Source organism: Labrus mixtus, chromosome 4 (genome assembly GCF_963584025.1).
Source record: "Labrus mixtus chromosome 4, fLabMix1.1, whole genome shotgun sequence".
NCBI classification, from domain to species: Eukaryota; Metazoa; Chordata; class Actinopteri; order Labriformes; family Labridae; genus Labrus; species Labrus mixtus.
This window is the reverse complement of record NC_083615.1, coordinates 23,709,009-23,731,039: the sequence shown is the minus strand read 5'-3', so window position 1 is coordinate 23,731,039 and position 22,031 is coordinate 23,709,009. Positions and strand designations below refer to the sequence as shown.

The following is a 22,031-nucleotide window of genomic DNA, read 5'->3' as shown; positions in this document are numbered from 1 at the left end:
CACCTCACGTTTTGAAAAGTTCCACTCGATATTCCGTTATAGTTCAGTAGTGAAACAACAGCAAGCAGCTGTAGGCCTACATTAACAGATATTCTGTTATTTATTGGAGATCAGCACAGAATCGGTGGCAAGCAGCTGTACATTAACATTTTTAAAACGGAGCAGAAGATGCTTCCGTTGTGATGCATTATCAAGAGTGTACGGACAGTCGCTCACCCTCTCTATCTCTCTCTTGCTCTGAAGCTGATGTGATTCTGCTCTCTTTTACTGTCTTAACTATGCACAGGAGTCGAGAAGGATTTTTTTGCTATGTTGAACGCAGAGCCTTATAATACAGAGGCTCTTGTTGCAGGCCGCATGCGGAGCGCGCGCTTGCACTCTCTCACGTGCTCTCTCTCTCTCTCTCCCCTGCTCACTCTCTCTCTCTCGCGCATGCAGCAATTTTATGAATAAATGAAAAATGAAATAAGAACAGGTCGGAAATATACTTGGGCCCAGGTATCGTCTTTGTGTGGGAAACACTGGAGACTAAATATTCTCAAACAGGTTGTTGGTGTAAAGTTTTCATTTTTATTGTGCTGCACTTTTTTTGACTTGGGCCAATGTCAGTGTTGTGTGGAGTTTAAGTGCCAGTTCTAGCGCTAGCCCTTAGTAGTCCTATAGTGTGGCTGCCAACAGTCTATAAAAAATAATATTCTTTTATGAATATATTTGCCTCCTGCGTAAAATGCGTGTAGAAATAGGCCTAGAGTGTATTTTAACATCTACCATAATGCTGGTACTTGGAGAGCCAAATATCTTTGGAGGTGGTACGCAGTCTAAAAAGTTTGAGAACCACTGGTCTATACTACATTTTAAATTTCTATCATCTGACTGTAAATTGTGATATTGCACAACATTTCTCTCACCATACCCATTTTCTTTTCACTATCAGTAGTCTAAGTCTCTGCCATCTAAAACCCAGAATTTTCCCATGATTTATCTTTTGTTTGAAGACACATTTTTAACCTGCAGTCTTTTGTATTTCTCAGGCTCCAACAAGAAGAGGAATCACCTTAACCAGAAGGTTAAGCAGCCTGACTATAAAGTAGCTTACGTCCAGCTGGTGAGAAGACACAAACATACACACATGCACACTCATGCACTTTACTCCCTGTCTTCTCTGATTGCTGTGTTGTTTGAGTAGCATTAGTTCATTGACTCCTGTCCAGTGCCCAGTGGGAGGTGGAGACCTCTCCAGAAACCAACTTTTTCCCCCCTCTAAAGGCTGGTACACACCAAACTGACAACAAAGAACAAGCTGCGATGAAAACCAACTTCTGCGTGTTTTGTCCCAGGCTGTCGGGCCAACAAATGTACTGTTCACATCAACCAAACAGAAAGATCATTTATTGATCCTGAGGTAAATTCAAAAAGCAGCCTACTGCCAAAGAGACTTCTGTAGACTTGTAATTTGTTTTCCTTCTTGTGCCTGAAGTTGTGACTAAGTGCTAATCAGTGATTTCTCTCTCTGAATGGTCGCCGCCAATTCTACATGTTGAATTGGGCGAAAAGCAGTTCCAACGCTGCTGTTCACACCACACCTTCCAAAACCTCCGACTTTCTCTGACAGTCCTGACAGGCTCCAACCCCTGACGGTCTGTTTGGTGTGTACCTACCTTAACACCCGGCCCTCTGTAAGCTAGTTTATCTTTTTTTATTGTTATCATCGAGCTTGCGTTACTTAACACAACATCTAGAAGGACTGGATGCCTTGAGCCTTTAGTTCTTTTTTCAACAGCTGTTTCTAAAGGGGGACTTGTCAGGTGATAGAAGTGAAATGGGTAAGTTCATATTCCCCCATAGAGCCCTGAGGGGGAGGCGGACTCTGATGGTTAGCTCTCATATTTGTTCACATGCATAAGAAGGTACCAGCACACACACACGATCAAAATGATTATTGCACTCATGCAGTAAAGAAATTTGACAAGCACTGTCCCCTAACTTGTCATGTTAAATATTATTCTCTTTTCATGATCGAGCCTCTCATGCACACACAAATCGCACATTCCTACCGGTCTCTCCTGTGTGGTTCACACTCTCTGACTGCCCTCTGGGAAAGAAGCAGTCTGGGTTCCTACAGGGTCTCAGTGTAAAAGGTTGTCTATGCTTACATGCCAGACTTGTTGCAGGACATATTGAGATGTGGTTATCATGTGGTTTAGCTCTTGTCTCTCTTTTTGTTGTGCTATAAATGGAATGTGAACAGCCATGATCACTAAGTGTGTGTATGCTCCCCATGGTGGCGTGGCAGCCCTGACTCCCTCATTGCGTAATGGCCTTCACCTTCACACCTGTGTTTGAGGTGAGATTTGGGTCAGACATGCCTATTCCCTGCACGCCTTGCTAATGTTTGAAGTCTCTTACCCTTTCAAATCAAACAAACCTCCCCTTAAAATGTTAAAAGAATCATTGTTTTAATGCCCCTTTGATGCAGATGTCAAAAGCAATGGACCTTTGTTTTGTGCCTTTCGTTTTGATCTTGCCCAGATAAATCAAAAGCATTGCAGACACTTGTTTATGCCGGGCCGCCCACCAGACTTCTTCAGACTTCCCACCAGGCATCAATCTTGAAACCGATGAATAATGAAAATTATCTAAACACAACAATTTGAAAGAGGATACAAGCTTGACGCAGCCATGAATCTTTTAAAAGGGAGACTTCCTCTTTCGTAACACCAAGGAAGTGGCCTGTGACTTTGTTTGAGTCTGGAATTCCATGTGGAGTCAGCAGTGATGCTTCTGTCTCACTAGATGTGCATGATGAGAGGTGTGGGGATGCAGAACAGCACGCACATATGTGACATGTGTGCATCATCATGCATGCAGAGTCCCAGAGGGCTGATGTTTAACTCTGAGTGTCATTTGCTTTGTTGTTGCAATCACTTCACGGTTTTCTGAAGTCAAGCTCATTTGAGGGTGAACAGCGACAGAAGTCCTTGAGGTGCAGGCTGGTTGTGCTCAAAATGGCTTGATATAAAACCTAATATCCGGCCTATTTCTCTGGCAGGTTTAAGGAAAAACAGGGTCTCTTAACTCTTTTTCCTACCTCACTCTCTTGGTTGTGTATGTATGTACGCACACACTCACAAACTCTCTCACACTAGAAAACCCTCCTTTCTTATGCAGCGGTGGGTAGAAAACAAGATTGTTTCTAATTGACTCCACATGTGGGAGAGTGTTCTGTGGGTCGATGCTCACACCGCAGTCCCCCCCATTCTTCCCTCAGCCCCCCTCCCCTCGCCCCTCCCCCTGCTCCCTCCATCAGCTAATATTGCAGCAGTAATACATTTGCACTCTCCCTCTCTCTCATTCCTTACTCCTGGGCTGTGGTTGAGGGGAGGCCTCCCGTTAGCGGAGTTCCGTGACGGCCATTTTCCTCAGGCTTAGGGAAGGACCCCAGTAACAGGGGGGGAGAGATAGTTTGTGTGTGTGTGCGCGCATGTGAGGGGCTTACACTGGGGAGGTGACTAAGGGGATGATGGAGTCAAGCCAGAGCAGGGAGGTCCAGAGACGGGGCAAAGTGACCAGGGGGAGGGGGTATGGGCTGTGTGTGTGTGTGTGTGGTTGGGGGACAAGGTGGTTGTGTTGGGGATTGGGTGGCAAAAACAGCAGAACAAAATGACAAGTCTTCAGTCTTTTCACTGTGTTTTTATCTGACTGGACATCAGTGTGACCGGTGTATAACTTACATATACAGATATTAGTCATCCTGAACCACTAGGATTAGCTGATTCTAAAAGTGCTTAGTCTATGACTTTGCACGGTCACACTTGCGTAATGACATATTTTCTTTTAGGAATAGTCACTCAAGCAGATTACATCACAAGTGTAATGCTGTATTTGGCAGCTAATCCTCTTTCAAAGTTGACTTGAATGTGCCTTATTAAACAGATAGGTGTTATAGCAACATGTTCATAATGCATGTCAAGCCTGTAGTAAAGACTCATCAAATCTGTCCCAGTTAAATCTTGCTTCCATCTGAAACTTTCCTGAATCCTATCTGGTGATTTCTATAAAAGGGAACGTTCACCACTTTTGCAATTATATTTAGTTTTGAATGTTCTCAGTCAACATTGTTGTCAGTCAAACATTATGATAAAGTGCCCACTGCCAGGCATGAAAATGAAAAGGCTGTGGTGAGTTTTGGTCAGAGGAGGAGGTATTTTCTCTCTTTAGATTGGCAGCTAGTTTGCAAGAGAGCTTTGCTGGCTGGTGCCAGCTGCAGCACTTCAGTGGGCTGAGTGCTTCGAGTGCATGTTGAAAGCTCCCGGGGGCGACGTTGTGAATATATGAATGGGATGCATGACCAGTCTCAGCATTTCTGAATGATCCAGTTCAGTGCCACTTTGTGCTGTAAATGTCAAATGGATGCTGTAAAAGTAACGCTGTCCAATCAGCCGATAGACTTTGGCTGGTGAAAATTGTCCCTCTGACAACATGCTGTATTTAATCTATCCTGTGATTCAACAAAAGGGAGTAAAGATAAAACAGTTTATGAAATGTTTAGAAAATTACATTTGGAAGACATCCCTAACTTTATTTGATAAATAAACAGCTCACAGGAAAGTAAAGGTTCTTTATCATTTTCTTGGAAGTGTGTGGTAGTATCAGAGTAAAGAAAGGAATCTCAGACATTTTCTTGGAGTTGTTTTCAGAAGAGATCAGAAGGGAGGAGCAGCAGTTGTGTTCTCTGCGTGTTGGGCACAGCATGGCACGTCCAGGCACCTGTGGGATGTTTGTAACAATATGGCCTAAAAAAATCCATACTAGTCAAGAGTTGTTTGACAGTGTGTTAGACACTGAATAATCTCACACAGAGATTAGAAATCCATGTTTGCACTCACAGTAATCTTGGCTCACTGAAAGTCTTTAAGCATCGTCTTCAGCTCGTCCTTTTTTTTTGTGGGGTGTGGTTGCACAAATCTCACACAAGCTCCATTCAACAGAGTTTATCTGTAGACAAAAGCCCACTTCATACAGTCAGAGGAGAGTCTGTGTACGGTTAGTAGTGAGAGTATAGATGATGAGTGAAGCAGAAGGGAGAGCAGGCACACAGATGGTCCAAGGTGTTGTCACAATGACGGCCTTAAATTGTCATGAAGGGGAGCTGCGAGTTTTGTTTACACAAAGACCAGTGATGTCACTATTTTGGCAGTAGTCACGATCAAGTTATCCACATCATAGGACAGCATAAACACATCAATGCTTTCAATTACAACTAAAGTCATGAGTAAATTTAGACTTTCAAACATTTTGTGATGAGTTCTGGAAAGTGGTGTTCTTGATTTAGCAGGTTTTATAATGTCTTTATTGTGGGGACATTTGCACTTAAAAAAAAAAGGACAGCTCTTTTCTTCACACGAACAACTAATTTAGTCACCATTATTTCTTTGTTATACATTTTATGTTAAGTGGCTAAGGTTTTTAATAGAAGCAGTCAACAATGTTTCAGTGTTTTTTTTTCCAGGAGCACTGTTCTCTAATAGCAATGAAACAAAACCAGTGTTACCAGTAAGACTGCTTGGTGCCCTAAACAATGTACCGACCCAAAGACCACAGAACAAGACAAGATAAGGGGCTGAACCAACAGCTGTACAATAAGTGGTAGCTTCATTCAAATTGCTCATTTCCCGTGTTTCTCTCTTTAGCTTTCTCCGCCCCTTCTCGGTCCACGGGGAGGGCATCACTTGAAGTGAAAGGAAGAGACAAACAGAAGGAGAGAATGAGTGGCAAACACGGAGGAGTGGTGACACAGCTGAAAATGAGAGAGAGAGAAAGAATCCGCTGTATTGAGGGTGATTAAGACCAGGTCTGGCTCTCTCCTCTGTTTGACTGACACTAGATGGCAACGTTTTGCTGTTCAGCTTCTCTCACCAGCCTCCCTTCATTTCTTATCTGTTATTGACTCCTTGTTGCCTAACAATAGACTCCTCTAGCGTTCAGGGACTATGAGTATCTGGCTTGGCTGAGGGGTGCAGGATGTGGGGGGCTGCAGGATGGGGGGCTGCAGACCTCAATGACCCCCCCCCCCCCCCCCCCCAACCCCACACACACACACACACACGAACCAGTTCCTGTTCTGAGCAAAGCCCCTGCTCTTTGGAGCTAGAGGTGCTGAATCAGGCACAGGGGCCAAGGGGGAAATCATGCTTATCTGTATGGAATTTTATTATTTTCAACTATTTGGATCATGATGGCTCCCGCTCTCCTTCCCTCCCTCTTCCTCCTTTTCACCTTGTCACGCAAACACAGCCTTTCCTCACACAGCCTTGTCTGTCTGTGTGCCGCTCCGCTTCCTTCCCTTCCCTGTGCTGCCTCACCCTCGCTTATCATGCCAATTAACATTTTTAACTTCTGCAACTTTTCCTACAGCACTCTCTTTTAGTCTGTGACAGTCTCACTTTTTTTCTCTGTCGCCAAGGGCTGGAAAGGTCACAATATGAAATTTGCTAATTCAGTCATACCACCAATATTATATACATTACAATGTTTCTCTTATATGCAGCAAGGCTGCGTTTTCAGCAGCTGAGTACACAGTAACCAGATATGCCTCTTGTACTTTTAAAAAACAATGATCATCAAGTAGTAGTGAAGGTCAATTTCATCAAATAACTTACCAATGTCTTTGGACAAACAATCACCTGTAGACGTTCAGTCAGAAGATGTTCACATTGAGTTGCCTTAGGTGTTGTTTCTTTATTTTTTATTTCATGGCCTCCTAACAAAGGCTTTCAGAAAATATAATTTTTTAAATGTGTGTCAGTTAATCAGAACTACATTTTATTCTCTGAAATTCTATTTTCTCTAACCATTTTATTTGGATAACACAGTATAAGCACAAACCCGTTCTCTAAAAAAGTCAACTTTGACATGTAGACATTTGAGAGCTAAATGTGATTACAAAAAAGTGTACAATACTTTTATTGATAGAACAATACTGGTTTCAAAAGCACAAACTTCACATTGACACATACGTCCGGACCCACATTAAAATAACAATAATTTATGCAAACATAATGCATTCAACTCTTGTTTGTGAAATGTGCAGTAACGGTTCAAAGTGAGAAAATCTAAATTCTCCTGTAATGACTCATGCAGACCTACTCTGACTTAAACGTATCTGTCAGCGTTCTAGGCGTATAAATCTTCAGAAAGGAAGGAACGGGCTGATACACTCATTAGTGTTTGTACATTTACATGTATGTGTGTGTCCACACGTGCACATGTGCTGCTGGTAAGCTAATAAAAGGAGAAGCTTTTACTGGCAATCAAGCTTTACTGAAAGGCCCACCATCACCCTGTGTCTCCTGATTTGGAAAAATTCACTCCTAAGTAAAATCCTGTAGTGTGTGTGTGTGTCGTGCTGTGTTCCTGTATGTGTGTACGTGTAGGTTTCATAAGAGCTCAGGAGAGAGAGAACATGAATTATAGAGAACAGAGCAGGGTCTTAACCATCCGGTTTGGATTCTCACACGCGAACCTTTTTTTGAATGGCTTTAGTTCGAGGCTCTATAGTTTCTTTTTTTTAAACATAATTTGACGCTTTACACCCAGTTCATGTTTAATGACGTAGAATAACATGTGCTCTGGCTTTTTGTCAAATGACAATTATGTTAAAAGCAGAGCTGTGAAGAAATCTAGTGTAGGGTTTCAAAAAATGGAAAGCTCAGTTTAGCCGTATGAAAATTTAGTTTGATCTGGAGATCTCTCACTCCTCTCTGACTCTACATGTTCTTCTCAGTCTTTCCTTTTGCTGTTTTCGATTGATCCTTACTTTATCTGCAGCATCTTCTCTCATCACCCTCATTTCCTCCCATATTTCCTCCAGGTTCCCCTTATTTAGATAGCCGTGACACCCCCCCCCTCACATGCACAAGGGGGGATCGCACATAACCTTACTTGCTTACCCCTGACCTGTAATGACACAGCTGCCACTTTGATCGGCCAATCAGCGTGCGGCGCCACCCAGGTTCTCAGCGGGGCTGCCACTGGCCTGATAAAGCCCTCTGATATGTCCCTGCTGGTGCATTTCCTGTTTTGGTATGCTTCTTAGTTTTTTATTTTTTCCACCAGCTGGTCCCCGCATTCCTCAGGGGGCAGGGGCATTGGCTGGATGTTTATGTTGCATGAGCATGTTGGGGTGAGTGTGTGTCTGTGTGTTTGTGCAAGGGTCTAAATGTGTGTTTGTTGTGTGTTTGGTAGCCTATATAGTTGGGTCTGGGGCTGAGAGGGGGAGGGTGGAGGGGTTGCTTGAAATTGGGGGGAGGGTATGTAAGGGTTGTTTACATGTGTCATAGAGAGAAATATAGTACATTGTGGGGGTTGGGGGGGGATGAATGACATAGATGGAGGGGATAATGATAGTGAACAGCTGTTTATGTGTGTATGTGTTAAATGGGGGTGGATGGTTGGGATAGGTGGGGGATAGGTGTGCTTTGGTTTGAAGCTACAGAGGTTCACATGCGGTCGAAGGTGACATGGTTGAGAGTTTGATGGTCATTGTTGCTCATATAAACAGAGTTGTTCCTTTTATTTTCAGCTGTTGTTTTTTGTTGTTGCTGTTATCCTCCGAGGGTCCACTTCAAGATCAGATGGATGTCAATGTCTTTGTGGGTGGCTGCGTGTGTATTTAGATGCTGATGATCTTTTCCCGAGAGCTCGGTTACAAGGGTCCAGTGTCTCCAGTAGCAGGCTGGGAGCAGACATGCCCAGACATGAAATCTGCCAAACACACTCTCACATGTACATGCACACTTTCTCCCTCACACCCTCTGTTTGTCTCTGGGCAGAAGTATGTAGTTTGGACCCCCGTGTCAGAAGGTCGCTGCGATGGATCTTGAAGTATTTTCAGTTGTCGCCAGTGATGGTGTTCGCCCACCTGTCTAACTTCTGATTCATCAAGTTTTTTTTCTATGGATGACCACAATAACCATAATAAAAATATAATCTATCATAAAAATGACAGATGCTGATGGTAATGAGGATGTTCTTAGGCCTTTAGCCTTTAGCCATGTCTTAATAGCTAAAAGGGACACAAGTTGGTGCACACTGTTGGCACACAATTGGCTGGTTGAGCTGCGGTATTGACGTCATCCAACTTCCACTAACCAACAAACACATTTCACTTACTGATGAAACCACAAAGATCCCTCAGGTCTGCATAGTCCACAGCAGAACAGCTTCCTGTGTCAATTTGAAGCAGACACTCACAGAAAGGGAAAGTTCAATGTCTTGCTGTTTCTCTTTTTCTTTGTCATCTGGTGCACGCCGCAGGAGCTGCACCTGTAAATCATGGTGTAAAACTAGACCACTTTGATATAATCAAATGACTGATTAAAACTAAGCTCAGAAAAAAGAACACTCAGGCATAAATCATGAGAATTTGCTATAATGATAGAAACCATAATGGAATAAAAAAATGATGTGGATACAGATTTTATAGTTCGACCTATGTCCCTGCTGTTAACAAATAGAAAGGCTTAATGGCCTTTTCTGCAGCTCGTCAGTAGGGGGAGCCCCTAATGTATTGGCTTCTCTATTGGGGAGCTGTCATGTTCTCATTTTATTTTATTTTTTAAGACATTTTTTGGGGTATTTTTGCCTTTATTAGATAGGACACCTGAAAACAGACAGGAAATGATGGGAGGAGAGAGTGGGGGATGACACGCAGCAAAAGGCCGAGGTTGGATTCAAACCCACAGCCGCTGCAACAAGGACTATAGCCTCTTTACATGGAGTGCGCAACATAACCTCTAGGCTATCAGGCCCCCAATTCAGGCCCCCTATGCTGTCCATCTTTTGATGAGTTTCTGGTGGGCATGTGCAAGATTTAACTCAAGTGCTGGATTCACTCAACATATGCATATAATATACAGTAATATCAGAAAAATTGTGAAAAATAATATATGTTTTTGTGTTTAGGGGTGCCAGGGGCCTAGCAGTGAGGTCATGCCCCTTGTACCCAGGCTCTCCCTGTGGCCCCTTCACTACATGTCACTCCCCACGCTCTCCCACGATTTCTTACTCTATCCACTGTCCTGTCTTTAAAATGAGTTTTGAATACTTTATTAATCCCAGAAGGGGAATTCAAGGCATAAAAACAATCTTTACGTTTTACAGAAACACGATTATACTATAACATTAACTTCCCTTACACAGCGAGGAATAGCCTTCAGTCAAATGTAGGAAAGAAAACATGCGGTATTGGCGGAGCTAATGATGTACTTGTAATGATTAGTTAATTGAATATAGTTAAATTGGAAAAAAGAGCCAGATTGCCCCCCACAGACAGAAGGGGCCCGCATGCTTGTTGGACATGTGTTCATAATATATGTTTACCTCAAGACCCTTTAATTTTCCCAGAAAACTCATCTCATGGCTGCACATAAAAACATTAGCCACCAGCACAAGGAGATGGAGAATTCCTCAGAAATTGGATACAATGTTGAATGGGACAGTTAAATAATCACATATTCAAAGTGATGTCTACGGACACAAACCTTGACCTGTAAACATTTCCCAAAGTGTTAACATGTCTCATCATCAGGAGCATAGGTCATGAATGTAAGGGCCATCAGGATGAATGACATGGAGACACAAACATACCCTGCTGCAAGCCAAGGTTGACCAAGTTATTGGCTGTTGCCGGGCTGTGGAGGAGATGTCATTGTAATTGGAGGGAGGGTCGAGGTCATGACCCTGAATGAACCCACAGCAGGATGCTATTGGTTAGTGGTCTACTCTTACTGCCACTTATCTGACTTTTTTCATAGAGGGATTTTTTTTTCATGTTGCGTTTTTCTCTCTGCTGTTATTTTACCCCATGCCTTTCAGGCTCTCGTCATTTCAACAGTTTGACTTCTTCTTCACCTGCAAAGTAACTTCCCATTGAGTCATCGTCCCCTAACCTTCCCCCCCCCCCCCCCCCCCCCCCCCCCCGAGAGAAAAACAGTCTTTTTTTGTCTTTTGTTTTTCACTTTATTCACTCCTTTATCCTCCCTATTTCTCATTCCATCTCCTCCGTCTCTTACTCACAAAAGTTTGTACCAGGAGAATTGGACAGAGGCGTAGGGCAGAGGTGTGTGTGTGTGTGTGTGTGTGTGTGTGTGTGTGTGTGTGTGTGTGTGTGTGTGTGTGTGTGTGTGTGTGTGTGTGTGTGTGTGTGTGTGTGTGTGTGTGTGTGTGTGTGTGTGTGTGTGTGTGTGTGTGTGTGTGTGTGTGTGTGTGTGTGTGTGTGTGTGTGTGTGTGTGTGTGTGTGTGTGTGTGTGTGTGTGTGTGTGTGTGTGTGTGTCATATAGTGAGAGTGAATGTGAAGCCCACCCAGAGACCTGGCAGTAAGAGCTGTTTACAATCACCATGCTTCATCCCTTCTCCTCTTTTGCCCTCTAATATGGTCTTTCATACCGCTTGCAGTTTACCTCTCTTATATAGAGCACTTCAGGCTCAAACTTTTCAATTCAAAAATATGAGAAAGGGATTCTCTGGAAGTGTTGGTATAAAGTTTAAGATCAACAGTTAAGACTGTGCTTACACAAAGAATGTTTGGACTGATAACATTGAACTATTTTACTTTTTAGGACTTCTGCAGATTTGGCCTGGATACTTCTACTAACCCAGGTTTCTGTTTTTTAGCCTTCTAACAAAAATGATTTGTATGAACATGTTGTCCATTGTTTGGTTATTTCCACATGATTGTACTGTATGGGTACAAAAAGATGGATATTGACATAGGACAGCCAGTAGTTACTCATGCTTGGAAAGCCGTGCATAACAAATTAATCAAGGGCAAACCACAGCCTGTACATCACTCTAATCAGCTATTTCCTTCTTATCTGGTATGAAGAGCAGAGATAATGAATTGTGACAAGTGGTGCAGGCACACCCACAATGCTTAGTTAAACCTAAGAAAATGCAATCTAATTTTCTCCTACTCTTTGGCTGCAAAAAACTGTAATCTTATTGGCTGACAGGTTGCGAGTAAGCTGTCCAATAAACAAGCTACTCATGAGTCCATCTGACTGCGGTTTACAAGCCACGGCTTACTGGTGCTTAGCCAGTATGCACTTAAATGAACCAACAAGAAACAAGCTATAATAATTCATTGGTGGATGAGGCCAACAAAAACAGATGAGAAAAAGGTGGGATGTCACTTAGTCAGTGGTCAGTCAAGTGGTCAGGTTACTGACAATCTGCCAGCGCAAGGAGATCGTAGTATCGGGCTACAGAGTCCATTCTATCTGTTACGGTTCTATGCTCATACACAGATAATACCCATCCCCTTTTGCTTCATTACGGAGGATGATTCATGGCTGAAAACGAAACTTCACAAATCTTACGGTATAATCATTTATTTCCATGCGTGTTGCTTGATGTTTATCAGTCAGCAGCTCTCTCTCGCTCCTTCTTTTAGTATACAGGTGCTAGTGTGATACAGTCACCATTCTGTGTGTGCGTCACCGAGGACGCACTCACACTAGTCAATCCGTACCGTGTCTAAGCACACAGGCCCGGAGCAGTGTGAGTGCAGGCCTGCGGGGGAATAGGGAGGGGGGGGCAATCTTCCTTAAGCACGGTACGGGACAACTTTGCCTAGTGTGAGTCCGCCCTCACTGACACGTTATCCCGACCCCTCTATGAATAAAAATCAAGATTACAGTAAAACCAAAACAAGGTCACTTCTTCACTGCATGATCACAGAATAGTCATATGTTTGAATGAGCTATTCTATTCTTTGCCATTCTTACCGTCTATAAACAAAACTGAAGCAAATCCATAATGTCACACAAACAAATGATATATGATCAAAGGCTACTTTTAAAGAGCTACAGCAGAGGGCTGGGCTAAAACAGCACAAAAACACAAGAACTCTTACCGTCCATATGATTCCATATGAATGCATCACTGTGTGAACATTTGCCTGACACACAGATTTTAAAGACACAACTGGAGATACAATACTAAATCATTATAACAAAGTGGTGCAGAAACAAATGCACACATTTGATGAATACACATTTGTCAGCATGCGGTAAAAGTAATGTTTGGTGCTAAAAATGTGTTGGGGACTTCTTACTATTTAATGCATTTTTTTAAATTAAAGATGTTATATGGGGAAGTTTTGTTGTACTGGTCAATAACTAGAAAATTAGTCTTAAATCAGTATGAAAAAGAATCGTGATGAAAACCTGATTGTGATTCTGCCATAAAACATTGTGATATGATATTTGTTTCTATATCGCCCACACCTGGGCCATTAATTTAAGAGGACAAGAAGAAGAAGAAGATTATACATGCCTGGTCAAATGTTCTTTAGATAAATAGAATTTACACATGCACAAAGACACACAGATACACACACACACACACACACACACATACACATACACATCTCCCACACACACAGCAGGAGGTTGCCCTCAGCTCTAATCCTGGTAACCTCATCACTGTGGTCTCTCTCTAGTCTGCCAGGCTCCACAAAGGTGTGGTCAAAACAGATTCAATCACCATGTGAACACCTCTCTTTCTTTCAAGTCCCCCCTCCTCCCAACAACACACACACACACACACACACACACACACACTGACCATTGTGTTCACCATAGTCATACACACATCACTAGTACTCAAGATGTGTCTGTGCTCTGCTGAAGTTTACCCCACCACAGCACCACACTGCTACCACAGCTGCACGAGCCGCAGCCTCACGAGATTTCTCACCGCGTCGTCAACACCTCTCGTTCTGTGTGCTGCCCAGATTTGTCTGTACTCCTTAAGCAACTGCCAACATTTGCCTCTTTTTTTTTTTTATTAACAGTTTTTTTTGTGAATGTCTTGTGATAGCTTTTGGATTGATCAAAAAGGGATATGCTGTTGTCCAACAGCAGAGGACCCGTTCTCAAACCACCTCAAGCTTTTTCAGACCTTGTGACCCAATTGAGAGCCTCTGTTCTTAAATTCAGTCAAGTGTTGTCATCCAAAAAGTCAGTGTACTTTGCTTCCAACCCTAAGTCAAATCTTATTAGGCTCCACAATAATTCAAGGTGCTTGAGGTCTTGAGCCAGCACAAGAGAGAGGCTGGTCTCATGTCATAAAAGAGCGGTTAGAATGCATTTTCTGATGGATTAGATTCTTAAATTGTCCAGATTATCTGAATTGAAGTTGCCATTTGACCTTGAGAGTAGTTTCACAGCTGTTTAACAGTCCTCTAAGTAATAAAAAATTTCCTCCAAACTTCTCTCATTCCAGAGGACATCAAATCTGAAACCATGAAGGCATTCTTGTTCACTACGGATATTGAAAAAGAATGAAGTCAGAACTACAACAGGCCTGAGTAGTCGACTTTGAAAGACTCCTTCTTTGTGTTTTTATTTTCAGAATTTGTAGCGTAGTTCTTACTGTGCCATTTAAATGCTGATGTCACTTGGCCATGTTTACTTTACGGCTGGTCCTGGTCAAGTCCACTCCAGTCCAGTCTTGTCCCCCAGTGTTTTAACTCTTTTCAAAGCAGCAGGTTGAATAAGCCTTTTGTGTCCTTTAGTTGCCGACTGTGCCATAATGTTCTATTCAGCTCCAGGTCCGAAAAGAACTGTGCACCAGCACCTTCCTGTTTTCATCAAAGACATTTTAACACATCCAGCCAGAACAACTATGGCTTTCATATTTCATACTTAAATCTAAGCTTATGAATAATAAAAGACTCTCCCCCTCGAATTTTCCCAGTATTGATTTCACATGCATTCCAAGGCTTTTTCACATTTGCCCATATTTTCAACATTTTTCTATTTTCTTCCCCTTCTCTAAAGGGGAATGTATTACACCCCCCCCCCCCCCCCGAGGCTGTTTTTGAGTTACACCAGCGTGCTCAGTTTGCCAAAGATCAGAAGCAAAGGTCAATCAGATTGAATACAGTTGTCCTTTGTGTGTCTCTTTCCATCTCTCGCTTGGTCCTCTCCCTTTTCGCTCTCCTCTTTCCCTCCTTCCCTATGGGGCTCTAAACAGGATTATCACAGGATTACACACACACACTCACAAAGTGAGGTCGGATCAGGGGAATTTTTTTTCGCAGAGCACATTTGCACCCTGGAAGTTCACACAGGTTATAAACAAGCACTTAATGACAGTAAAGACACAAAGCATGTTCTTCTGCTGTGAAAACAATGCTGGGATGCCGGTTGTTGTGCCTAATTTGACAGAGCTCCACAATCAACTGGTGAAAGACTGACAGCGGCATCCAAATGTGACGCAAGCCAGACCACCACCCTAAATACACACTTCCTGGAAGAGAACAAGACATTAAAATTAGAACTTAATAGGGAAACCTACACAGACGGGGAAAGTGAGACGGGTTGGTGGGGAGTTGATGACAACATTGGCCTTTCCCTCTCAACCCAACCCCCCTCCCCCCTTGTGTTTCTCCTTTTTTCCTCATTTGGAGGAAAGTCTGGGTGTAATGGGTTGTTCATGTGCGTAAGAGGAGTATGTTTACATCACTGGCAGCGTGGGGCCTCGTCTCAATATTCCTGGATGGCATCTAAATCCAATTGGGACCTCGGTGAAGATGATGGCAGAGTCGGGGAAAAATATCTACGCCTAGGAAGCATAGAAGATAATAGAAAGGAAACTCTTGTAGGTACATAACTCCTGACTTTGTCCTTTTTGTCCACAACTTTCTCTTCTACATAAATCCATCAGTATATGCTCTCATACGCACACAAATACACCAACAGAGAAAGGCAGACAGACACACAGGAAAGATCGTTTTGGCTTGGAGCACTTGAAGACCGAGGGGACACTGGCTCAGACTGCGCTGTGGTACAATGTATATATATATATATATATATATATATATATCAAACAAAAATATGAATGCTCTCTGCCAGCACTTTCTCTCATTGCAGAAATGTGTCTAGCAGACGTTTGACACACGCTTTTGCACACACACATATACACACACAGGGCGTGGCCTGCTGCCAACAACAAGACTTGTTTAACGAGTCTCAGTGCTTTGTTGATTTCAATCTCAGGCTTTGTTGTTTTTGTGAATCGCGCTCTCTGAGGCCAGTATTAATCTTCGCCATGTGTATACACAAAGTGTCCAGCACTATGCGGTATAACTGGGAATTGTCATGCGACAACGTTTGGTTCAAATCGGGTGAAGTCTTCTTTGGCTCTGCATTATTCCCCTCATTGCCAGGTCTGGGTGTTTTTAGTTCTATGGTCAACCTCTTCCTCAGTCAACACTTCTTTCCTTTCCTCATCTCCCAGTCACTTCCTTTACCCCATCTTTCTCCTTGCTGCCTCTTTCTCTTTCTCCCTACTCCTCCTTGAGCTCCTGCGTCAAACTTCCCTTGGCCCTGTCCAGTGTTTGTGTTTTGGATTCTGTGTTCCTCGATGGCAGTGTGTGTGAATGCAGATGGACACTGAAGGTCTTGGCAGGACCGTCTGTTTCCAGGTGCTTCTCTGGTGTTTGGCAGCTCTCTGCCTGTGCCTGACTAAGCTTTCTCCTCCAAGCTGGGTCTGTTTCTGGTCCCTCTTCTCCTGCATTACTACAGCTCCTAGTAACCTCCTGTAGTGTGGTACAGGCGTTGCCGCAAGACAAAAACACAAGAGCAGGGTTGCTTTTCTTTTGATTAAGGGTTGTGCATGTTATGTTCTAGATGCTCCTCAAAGCTCTTACCAGAGGACTTCTCTCTCTCTCTCTCTCTCTCTCTCTTTGTCTCTGTATCTCTCTCCTGCTCTCTCTCACTTTCTCTCTCTCCTTCTGTGTGTCTCTCTCTCGTTCTCTCTCTTTTAAGGTAAAAAGGGGCAGGAACTATACTTGGGTTGCCATAAATATATTTTTTATTGTTTCAATATTATTTTGACAGCATGCCGACTCTATGAATTAATAATTTAAATGGCTCCAATGAAGTCCAACAATTAGATTTTTTAATAGTTAGGGTAATATCGTATACCCAGGGAAAATTGGGGAGGTTTAACGGTATCAAAATGTGGATACCGCTCAACTCTTGATAGGCAGATGTAAAGTAACAAGAATTGTGGGGAGAGAGAGAGAGAGAGAGAGAAAGAGAGAGAGAGAGAGGGCGTTGACATGCAGCACCGAACAGAGTCAAACCTGTGACACAGATTGTTGCCTCTGTACTTGGGGCCACCTGCTCTACCGACTGAGATATGGATCATGTCATTCTCTCCCACCAGAGTGTCTTGTTTTCCACTTAAAACTAGGAAAACTCCAACAGTTTTTCAAGTGAAACTCCGACAACATCTGAACAAGCAGGTGTGGATATTACCTACAATTGCCCTTTCACATGAAGCACACAGCAGAAGATTGCAGGGTGAGACAAATTTCAACTGCTGGAAATATACGCTTGTATAAGATGAAGCACAGTGTCTTGGTAGAACATACAGGAGGAAGACTTGTCTGTAATCATTTTTAATTTTGCTTTGATATCAACACATGTATTGTAAAGGATCAACATGTGCAAAAGATTGAAAAGAGATACATGGGATAAAGGGTATGGTGTGAACACTCTTGACAATTACCTGCTGGGCAGTCAGTCTATAGAGTTGGTGCCACATGTACAGAGACTATATTCCCTTATGCATTGGCGGTTGGGTTGGTGGGTTGGGTCCTGGCCTCAGTCCTTGGATGCATGTGTATCCCACTTTCTCCTCCCTACATTTCCTGTCTCTCTTCAACTGTCCTATCAATAAAGGCAAAAAGGACCAAAAAATAATCTTTAGAAAACTTCCTCTGCTAGTTGTCTACAATGCTTAAGAGTACCTTGTGTGTCTGAATGAGTCCCAAAGGGACCTGACAACCACAACTGTGCAGTGAAGGTCTGCAGGTGTGACAAAGGCCAGCTCAAAGAGGATACACACAGCAGGCAGGATGAAGTGTGGCTTCGCCCATTTTTTTAATAACATCAAGCACCTTCCTGCAGGTTTTTTTGTGAAACAAACAGAATTGTTTTTCTTTGATTCACTACTTTGTGCTTGGCAATGCTGCTCTCTCGCACTGATTTCACTCACTCACTCGTCCACTGCTGCTGTATTGATGCGAAAATAATACTCCAAGTACAAAATCAATTTATATAACACCACTACCCTCTCCATTATCACTGTAAGAAATTGACATACATGTTTTGATACTCTTTAACAAAACCTTTATTCAAGCTTTCAGGAGAAACATAATTAATCTAAAGGCACATGAAGGTGTTGGTGTAATGACAAGCATCCAGGAATGTGGCTCTGCACATGCATAGAGCAGAGGTCCCTCGTAGCACATCACAATGGATAGCGCTATTTGAGAGTACAACTTTCGTAGTTACTAACAACGCAGTGAATATGACAGTGGCTGTTACAGGTACAGTCATACAGGTTTACATAAAAACACTTTTATGTTCTGAAGAGTTTAAGCATAAATTGTTAACAGGTTTATATTCACAATTTATTTGACAATTCCTTTAACAAAAATTTTTTTTATTTATTTGAAGTTTTTTTGTTTGGTATCACCCAAGTATTTTTCTGTTCTTTAGATCCTTAGATTTGACACTGATGGTGGTTGATTCAGAGAAAGCCTCTAAACTTTTGAGTGGGCTTTCAAAGTATTCAAATGTTTGAATTTCTTGATTAGATAATTAGAATAAAAAAGTGAATTTATAATTCACCAACTTCCCAGGTTTATATCGGATATTTAGCCTAAATAAACAACGCACTAGTAGTATAATTTTGAAGTTTGATCCAGCAGAGGGCGCTCCTCAGCACAACTTGACCATTCCTTGCCCTCTTGACCTCAGTAAATGAAGACAGTAGTGCTGTAATGGAGGCGCAATTCAGGAGATGCAAACTTCCATGAGGGAGACTCCTCTCTCCACAGACTGCAGCTCACTGCTTTGGTGGAGAGACACAGGGCACTATACCCGCAACTCTCCAAGCTGGCTCACAAATATTTGTGTAGTGCCAAGAACAGGTTCGAATGTGCAGTACCGTGTCTTTTGATCAAAGTTGTTTTATTGAAAAAGTGACAGCCATACTCCCTTATGCACTCATTTTGGTTTCGTATAAAAGTGACCAAAGTGTGGGGTGAATTTCAAGAATGGATATCTGTCACATGCAAACAAAAATTAAGTTTTCAGCTGAGCATTGGGTTTTCCCGGTTGCTGAATAAAACGTGATCCTATGGGATGGTAGATTTTGTTCTCTGCCCTCATAAGAAGTTGATTTTTAAACACTGGAAAAACAGAGACCCCTTCTTTACATTAGTTTTGGAAATTAGTATCAGCCAAATGTGAGTAGTTTTGTGCAGTGTCCGATCAATTTGCTGAAATTACCGGCCTCGGTGGCCGGTACATAAAAGTTGCGCAATAGAGTCATTTGTGACAGAAAACAACATGTATTGAACTCTGGTCTGCTGCTTGTTCTGCTCTGATTTTCTGGCAGAGTTGGGCGGACATGCATGCTCACTGACCACAGGGCTCCACCTCCTCCTCCTCGTGTCAGAGAGGGTGTCAGGGAGGGTGCCAGTGTTTACAACCGTAGGCTATCACTTGAGCCCAATGCAGCACGGTTTGTTAACTGGTCTACGTGCTTCAGGTGTGTTTTAACTGATGACCTGCTTGCTTTGAGTCCAGGATGGTTAAATGTAGTTGGTTGTGGCTGACAGCATTGTCGAACATTAAGTGGAAGCTGTTGGTGTTAAATACAACGTTAGAGATCATGAATCATTTTGGGTATATTTGTGAGGTTCAAATATTTTTTCTAAATCAAGAAAACTGAATCCGACACATGTTAGTGCAGGCGTTTGAAAGTATGAACCCCCCTTTTATGACGATGAGTCAGTTAAGGACAGCAATGATTTGGCTCCAGATTGATAACAGTGAATTCTTGTTGCCAGGTGTCCTTGGGAGAGGCTGAGAGGGATAGGCTATGGATATGTGTGCATGCCTGCACCCACTGACCTGTTATTTTTTGTGTGGGCGTGCAAGCGTGCGTGTGTGCGTGCGTGCGTGCGTGCGTGCGTGTGTGTGTGGGCGTGTGTGTGTGTGTGTGTGTGTGTGGGCGTGCGTGTGTGTGCGTGTGCGTGTGTGTGTGTGTGCTGTACTGTACTTCACGGCGGCCTGACACAGACTACGATTGGACCAGTGATGCATTAGCCATGTCCAGAGATGGGTTGGTATGGAATAAATAATGGATACCATCCTTTCCCTCTGAATAAATCAAGACCAGAGAAATGGAGAGAGATTAAGTGTGGGAGAGAGTTGGAGAAATTGAATGCCAGAGAGAAAAGGATAGTTTGTGTAACTGAAAGCACAGTATGGAGGGAAAATGTCCTGAATTTAAAATGAGCATTCCACCATGTGTCTGTGCAATGGAAAGGAAATGGTTCATGTTAAAATGCAGTTTAGTAGGATTCACGCATAAAAAATTGGTATTTGAAAGAAGTAAGAATTAAAAACAAAATATGACAAATTAATTATTAGATAGGAGTGAATTTGTTTCTTTGCTTATTTATTTATTTATTTATTTTTTCATTCCAGGCTCAGGGCCAGACCTTCACCTTCCCCGACGTCTTCCCAGATAAAGAGCGGGCGCCAACGGAGGGCTCCATGGAGGAGATGCAGGAGAAGTTCATGAAGGATGAGAAGCAGAGGCAGAAGCTGGACCCCAGGAGAGGAGGGGTCACAGAGTGGTTCGGACTCTGAGAAAGCCCTCTGACAAAGAACCCTGCACTCGTATGCAAGCAGAGGGTGTTTCGTTTGAAGCAAAGTTTATTGATTTACAACAAGATTGTTGTGATGTCAGTTCTGTTTCTGTAAGAATTATTCACACGTTTTGAAGTAAGGAAGACTTAGCGTGTGTGTGGGAGACTGGAGACATGTGTTTGTGTGTGTGTGTGTGTGTGTGTATGTGTGAGTTTGCAATGATTCAATCCAGAAACCCGAGCCAGAAAATTATCACAGGAGGAGCAGAGTGGCTCGGTTCCATTTTTTTTCAAACCAGCCCAGTGTACAGAATCTCCATCACCTCAGATGACCTTCCCTCTTCCCTCTTTCCTCTCCACCTCCTTCTCCTCTTACTCCACTTCTCTGTCTCTCCTCTTTCCTCAGAAGTTCCCTTTCTTCTTCCTCTCCTCGTCCTTCTCCTATACTGCTCTTCTTTTGCCATGCTGAGGAGTGGTATATTGTGGTATCCCTAGAAGCCCTGACTCTCTGCCAGCTGGATCTGTCTACCTGGACAACCCACATCCTTTCCTCTTTTATGAGTTTGCCTTGGATTAATTGACCACTTTAGATAAACAACAATTTAAATGTTGTGTCAGCAAAGCAACGATATGGAATTAGCTGGAGTGTTTTATTATTTTGTGGTAACACCTCTTGCCATAACTCTGAGAGAAGATGTGTGTGTGTGCATGCAAGACTCGCCAGTGAATCTGTCTTAATTGTAAATGCTGTTGGAGTAAGACTAAATAAACGGTCACTTGTCCAAGAACTTCTCTGCTTACTTCTTGTGTTCTCCTCGCCTCATCTCTCAAGGCTGCTGCGCTCAACAACTGGCACTTCGAGACGCTGTTTGCCACACAAGCTGGCTCGCATCTGTGCCAGTGTGGTCTGGTAGCTGTTTTGACAAAGTAATGATCTGTGTTTGAATCAGCCCACTGCAGGACTTTGCTCTCTTACCGTAATAAGGCCCATAAAGGGGAGGGACCTCTCCTGGACTTTCTCAGGCCCTCCATTATGTGAGGCCAAGGTTACAGTAAGTGTCCCCCAGCCGTGACCACTAATGCTGGCTGGCTAATACAAAGATCCAGTCCCTGACCTCACCCAGCCAACTCAGTTATCGCTAAGGAGAATGTCAATATTGATCCTGTTGGCCCATTGTTTGCTGCCTGGAACCACTCACCTCCTGCGTCGCTATAAAGAAATCTGATTTTGAACCAAAAAAGAGCCCCTCTTTTTCTTTTCTGTCGGCCTCACTCACTTTTATTTTC

General features: G+C 43.0%; 1 protein-coding gene and 1 long non-coding RNA gene across 4 annotated transcripts in view; both read left to right on the top strand.

Annotated features, from left to right (window-relative positions):
* LOC132973218 (uncharacterized) overlaps positions 1-21,532 on the top strand; it is a 360,126-nt gene extending 338,594 nt beyond the window's left edge. For both annotated transcript variants that reach the window (XR_009672973.1, XR_009672974.1), the window contains exon 2: positions 20,917-21,532. This is a non-coding gene — a long non-coding RNA (uncharacterized LOC132973218). The remainder of the gene's footprint in view (positions 1-20,916) is intronic.
* The window catches only part of mrpl23 (mitochondrial ribosomal protein L23), a 36,674-nt gene extending 15,142 nt beyond the window's left edge, over positions 1-21,532 (top strand). Inside the window, exons 4-6 of one of the 2 annotated variants that reach the window (XM_061036552.1) lie at positions 1,032-1,105; positions 11,620-11,659; positions 20,581-21,532. In XM_061036552.1, the coding sequence (XP_060892535.1) occupies positions 1,032-1,105; positions 11,620-11,659; positions 20,581-20,624 (158 nt within the window). In that variant the 3' untranslated portion in view covers positions 20,625-21,532. The remainder of the gene's footprint in view (positions 1-1,031; positions 1,106-11,619; positions 11,660-20,580) is intronic. The other variant, XM_061036551.1, reaches the window with a different exon arrangement.
* Positions 21,533-22,031: the final 499 nt, after the last annotated feature.